Below are 6,678 nucleotides of genomic sequence, written 5' to 3' on the forward strand. Positions count from 1 at the left end.
ACTCACCTGAGGTGAAAAAGCAGGAGAAAGGATCCCTCCATGTCCTCCCCATAGACTGGGTGTGATTACACAACAATTCTGAGGATGGGCATGACAGCAAGGCCACAGCACTCAGCTTGACTGAATTCAAGAAGCATCTGGACAATGTGCTCAGTCACATGCTCTGACTTGTCTGGCCCTGGGTGGACCCAGAAGTTGGATTCGATGATCCTTATGGGTCCCTTCCAACTCCTGATATTCCATGAAGTCCCAGCTTAACCTCACGACCAGCAATGTTATGTCCACATCACACCGTACAGCAAAACGAAGATCCTGACCTCTCTCCCAGAAGGTGACAAACAGCACTGCAGTGAATGCACACTGCAAGTAAGGATTTACTTACCACAGCCACGAAAGCAAAGCACCGTTGTGACCAGTGAGGATTTACCTAATATAAGAAAGGCACCCACCACAGTTTGAAGCTGTACCTTCTCTTCAAGTATTGCAGCTTTTTTTTATTCATTACCAAGATGTCAGTTTAGCCCCAGCTGGAAGCTGGGCGCCATGCAGCTGCTTACTCACTCTCCCACACCCAGCAGTGACTCCTCCTCCCCAGCCAGCCCCTCCCCTTGTACTCTGAGCATGACTTGGAATGGTGTGAAATACCCCTTTGGCCAGTTCAGCTCAGCTGTTCTGACTGTGTTCTCTCCCAGTTTCTTGTGAAAATTAACTCAAAATCCAGGACAGTGAGTTTATGTAATCAAAACCTCTAAGAAAACATACAAGATACTGTAATTACTATCCTGAACATACAAGGTACTGCAATTACTATCCCAACACTTTGCCTAATGCAACAGTGAAAACTCTTCAGTTGTCATTCAGCTATTCCAATGACACAGAAATGTGTGAGGTAACCCAAACAGCTGTAAAAGAAAACAAAGTCTTCAAGGTTATAAAAACTGAAACTCTTTTATATATTTAATTAAAACAGATTTATTTATCATTAAATTCAAAGTTTCTTTATTTTATAATCAGGAAAAAAAAGGCACTATTTAAATAATGTCAAGGTTGAGTGCCAAAACAACTGAAGCTAGAAAATGTGAAATAAAGCCAACCCTCTCTTTTTCATGGAACAGGGAGAAGCAAAAATCAAAACATGGTAAACAAAGTGGAGTAATATTCTGAAACAAATAGAGCAATCAGTAAACAACTGCAAAATCAATTTGATCTTTTAAAAAATCTGTTCACTCAGCTTCTTGGGGAAAAATTCAGAGAAGTTGTAAGCATTGGAGCAGTAGCTTTTACTGGCAAAGCCGATGATCCCATTAACTCTGGGTGCTCTAAAAAGAAGGAAGAAAAGCCTGCACTGAATACTTCACACTGTGTATGGGATCATTAAAAAGTAGAGATAAAAAGAAGAGTCAGTGAAGGGGAAAAGAAACCATGGGAAATGAGGATAATTCCAATTTTATATATTAAAGTACCTTGCACTAAAGATAAGAATGGAAAGGCTTGATGCTGCCCTATGATACACAATACTCTCCAATATGTATTTTGTAAATGTAAGTACTTCACTGGAAATTTCCTCCCTGCATATGTGAATATGTGCAATTATAGGAGATCAACTGTGAATATTCATACTGGAACAAAACCTACTGAAATGCGTGTATATTCATCTATAGCTGGTATAAGACTTCATATCCTGGATTTTGTACCTGGCTCCTTTTAGGTTAGAAGACTATGAAGTTAATAATTTAAATGTTCTAGTAGAAGTCTCAGTTTCTGACAGTGACTTCTCACTTGTGTGGTTGGCAGATGTCTATGTCCTAGGTCAGTCCTGGACAATATGCTGTCATAAAGCACTTGCAGAGGCCCAAATTAAATTGTTGGTCATGATTACTTAGAGTGATTATTCAGTCAGTGTGAGTTCATTTCAATCATTGGACAAAGAATCCGTGTCCCTTTCAAAGTACACACGGCTTATCTACAGCTCTACTTTCTGACATGGACAGGATTTGGTTGGATATGACAAGTGGTCAACGGGTTTGATCATCATCCATGCAAACTTGCACACACGTTGCTTGTTGCAGTCCTTTTGCCAGTATATCACATTCCTACGGTTTAAATTTGCTCCAGCACACGCATCGTACCACCAGCCTCCCCCGGGAACGCCGTTGTGTTCCAATTTCGCACAATTCTGAAAGTAATTGTCATTGTCTCTGTCCTTGGTGGTGAACTTCTGGTTGTCATGGAGATAAGCTTCTGTGTCCAGGGTCAGTGCATCAGTGGCGTTGCCTTTGTATAGACCTACCCTGATTCGGTATTGGGAATCTTCACCTTCAATTAGGAACGGTTCGTACTGTCCCCATTTGATTTCAGCATTTAGGTTTACAAGCTTAACTCCAAGTATGTATCGCACCGAGCTGCTAGTTAACTGGTGCATGTATTCATTTCCTAACCAATGGTTGTCATGAACAGAGCCAAATCCATATTTATAATCCTGCCAGGTCCTATCAAAGTCAACAGTACTATTGGCTGTAATGTGCTGGATTACTGTCCAGCCACCATCCTGCATGTTACAAGAGACAACAATTGGCTCTTCCTTTGGTTGGATGATGTAAAGACCATCTCTGGAATTCCCTTTGGAGCGCTGAAAAATCTCAAAACAATCCCTTGGATAGTCTGAGTAGGAAAAAAGAAAAAAAAAGTTTTAAAGTAAACTTCTGTTTAAATAGTAAATTTTAGATATTGAACTCTGTCCTTTACAGTAAGTGAACTATTGCTTTCTGACTGGAAGATTTGTCTGACTTCACCCCAGCTGGTGGGGACCTACTCAGCCCACCAACAGGAGGAAGATAGCAGGGCAGAACATGCAGGAGATGTTAATAAATTTAAAAAAAGGGGTTGTTACTCTGTCATGCAACAGAAATGTGCATTATGTTGCACTTAGAAATATGGTTGAAAAGCCAAAATTTATGTACAAATGATTCCTTCTTCTCCTGTGTTCTTCTAGTTTGAGTAGTCATACGGTTGCAGTTCCCTGTGCCGTGTGTTGGACCATTACTAGAGCTAGCCTTATACCTAACAAATAAATCTAATTTCTTCAACCAGTTTATACTTCAGGCATCTGTAACATCTTTGCATTAAATTCCAGTAAGTCTGTCATGTTCCTTGATAAAAAAGAGATATTAAAGCCTACTTCTTCTAATACAAAACTTAATAAATGTCGGAGGATTTTCTTAGGAAAAGTTCTAGTTGCCTGCAAACCCCAGGCTAAATCTTGCCACTGATTTGCAGATAGAACTACAATGCTGTGCAGTGCTGAACACCAATATTAGGGGTAATAAAAGTGGCATAACAGGCTTGGGATGACCATCCTGTTGGGCTGAAATATATACACCGTGGTTTTTAAATGTAACTTGCTTATAAGGTAACTTCTTGCTATACCATAGTGTCAAACAGCTTCGAGACTAAGGCACTATGCTCCACTTCTTACAATTGGCTGTGAGATTTCTAAGTGCCAGAAGAGGATTTATTTAAATACATATTTATATATGTATAAATTCATATATTAGGAGTTCCTTTTCTAGAGAAGGATGTTATTCAATGTCTGTTCGATTACTCAGAAACATGTTTATGAATTGAAATCACTCGCTTCTCCATGGAGTTGAAAGGCATGTCATTATCTCATTATACTACGGAATATTTGTAATTTATATTTGATAAAAACTTGACAATTTTAATACCTCTGTGAGAAAAAATCCTGCACACAACCTGTGCTATAAAATGACAGTTCTTCAGGCCTATGAAATTCTGTGTTCTGTTCCAACAATGACTGATAGAAATTTAGGTACTGTATTTAGAACTTTTATTTTTCTTCAATTCAAGTAATTCAAGGAAAGTATGGTAAGGTGTCTTTTTTTTTCTTTTTTTTTTTAAAAATTTTGTCTAAGAAACAGCTAAGAAGAAATATTTCCAAAGATAGAAATTTAAAATAACTGCTCAGAAAAATACTCTGCTCTGCCCAAATCATTGACAAGAGAGTACCTGCTGATCCTTTTACCAAACACATTTTTTTCTTTTGCTGAACAGAAGAAAAAAGTGTAAAAAGAGTCAATCTCATTGCATGGTCTGATGACCAAGAGATACACTAACAATAACAACAACAAAAGCACCCTTAACTTTCTGGGAAGAGGGCAGGACCATGTATAACTATTTTATCTACTAGTGGTCCTGTAGGGACCTACATCATGCAGTATTCTTCACAGGAATATTCAGTTTCTTTTCTGACTGGAAAGCATTGTGGACTTCAGTAGAAATACTAATCTGGTTCCCATCTAATTTATTAGTGTCCACTTTCCATCTTTTTCTTTCTTGTGTCATGCTGTCTTTTAGTTAAATAGTGCTTCTTTGGCAATGAGCCCCAACTTACCATGAGGACGAGTATATTTTTAATCAGCCTTCATTTTGTTAGGGTAAACAAGTTATTTTTTTAAAGTAGTCTAAGACTTAATTATCTTAGTAGCTTTTCTGCACATCTTCACTGCACATTAATATCCTAGAATGTGGTTAAAATTCGCATACAGTATTGCAGATGGCCTTATATAGTGACACTGATTCTTCCCAAATCTTGTTAGGAAGGTATCTGTTGATATATTCTAGGATTGCATTTGTGTTGCCTAGTTTCCTTTAATCTAGAATTTGGTCTTTGGGTCTTTGTAACTGGTAAGGCCCTCAACTTGCAGTAAATCCTAGAATTTTGTACTTTTTGAATCCCAATGATATTATTTTTGCTTTTTTCTGTTTAATATTCTGATTCTTTATATTCACATTTCCTACTTTATGGTATCATTGAATTTTATCAGCACATTCCTGCCTTTGCATCAGTATACTTAATAAGAATACTGTAAAGATCACTTTTAAAGAAGATATTTCCAGTCTCCCCTTGACTTTATGGTTCACTTTTCTATTCAAGTCACGGTGACTTTCTTTTCAGTCTCTGCTGAAATGGCAATGTAATTGATTTAATACTGCATGAAGTATTGTATCACAGGCTTTGTACAAGTGCAGCTGGACTAAACCTGTTAAATAGCATTTTTCACAGTATCAGTATTGTGTTAAATATAGTCTTTTATATTTGATATTCAGAAGTTTATTAGTACTTCCAAGCCACTCAGGACAGATTATGGAAGTATATAGGTTTTCCAAGATTTATTTTTAGGCATTTCATTGCCTAAGAGAATCTAAAGCCATGAACAGAATACTTCAAATTGCAATACTGTGGGCAGAACATTATTAAATACCCTGGAAGAGCATACATGATACTGTACCCTTGCTGCTAGAACATTCACCTGGTACACACAGCCTGACTGCATACCAGATCCTGTGATCTTATAGAATGATTGTTTAAGTATATGGTGATGTCAAAGCCAACGATACATACAGTGACCCTTGTATTTGCTTTTCTCTGAATACTATTCATGCAAAATACAACAATTTCTATAGACAGATAATGAGAAAATCATTTAGGCTGGTTATTACAGGATTCACTTGGAAAGTGAGTTTTATGAAGCCTCAAGTGTCATCAGTCAGAAGAAGGAAACTAATCAATTCCACTACTCTTCTTGCGTACATTTTATGTGGGGTCTGATGTGGTGCATGTTAGAAAACCTACCAAGTCAGACCTTGCCATCTAGATAGGCAGAGGAATTGCTCAGCTATAGATATCAATAAGATTCAGAGGTGCTGAGGTGTCAGATGCAATCTAGGTAGGATTGTCCTAAGAGTAAGTCTTCAAAGGCCACAAAACTTTTTGTTTGTTTATTTGGGTGATTTTTGACAAAAATATATTTTTTAAAAGTGTTAATTTATCTTAAATTAGGTGGCAGCTGAGCAAGGGTTTCAAAGAGTTTGGATTTCAGGGGAGGACATGTTCATGTTGCAAATTATTTGTGGTTGGACTCGACAATGCGGTTGGACTTGATGATCTTAAAGGTCTCTTCCAACCTAAGCGATTCTATGATTATTTTTGCAGGGCTTTCAAATATGTTGCATGAATATGTTATAGCAAAGCAAGTGACAGCATACATCCAGATCACTCACTCACTTCATGAGTACCTTTTTCATTGATGTTACCCAGTCTCTCATAGGCTCTTTGGGGGAGAAGGTGGGCATTAGCCAAGACCACTGCCTCTCTGGTGCTCATTGACACAGAGCAATGAGACAGCAAGAACAGAATAAATCCCGCTGAACTCGTCAACAGCATCTTCCTTCCAAGCTGGTTTCCCTGCAGCAATATGGAGCTGTAACACAGGCTGGAATTGAAAATGGAAAGATTTATGACCTTCAGTATGAAAGGCCTAAAGCAGAAAGCTTCAATATAGCGGGCCCCTACCAAAATTGATTTTTCCCATCTTTCAAGAACATTGCCTTTTCCTGATGCCTCACATTCTATTTCTGACTGGTCCTTCCTCTGACACAGAGCACTGCTGTTACACTTAGCCTGCGTCTCACCTCTGTCACCTTGTGCCATGCTGGGCAATGAAATGTAATTTCACATGTGACAAACAGTAACAGGAAAGACATTGGTGGCCAGGAAAGCCAATGGCATCCTGGCTTTTATCAAAAACAGTGTGGCCAGTAGGTCTGGGGAGGTGATTGTGCCCCTGTACTCAGCCTTGGTGAGGCCGCATCTTGAGT

At 38.4% G+C, this 6,678-nt stretch overlaps 1 protein-coding gene across 1 annotated transcript; it reads right to left on the minus strand.

Annotated features, from left to right (window-relative positions):
* Positions 1-1,963: 1,963 nt before the first annotated feature.
* On the minus strand, positions 1,964-6,244 carry LOC311191622 (fibrinogen-like protein 1-like protein; the record flags this gene model as incomplete). Its single annotated transcript, XM_084263847.1, has 2 exons — positions 1,964-2,661; positions 6,097-6,244. 2 exons carry the CDS (start codon positions 6,242-6,244, stop codon positions 1,964-1,966), a joined length of 846 nt encoding a protein of 281 aa, XP_084119973.1.
* Positions 6,245-6,678: the final 434 nt, after the last annotated feature.

The sequence above is a fragment of the Gallinula chloropus genome, assembly GCF_964237585.1.
Source record: "Gallinula chloropus genome assembly, chromosome: 4".
Lineage (NCBI taxonomy): Eukaryota > Metazoa > Chordata > Aves > Gruiformes > Rallidae > Gallinula > Gallinula chloropus.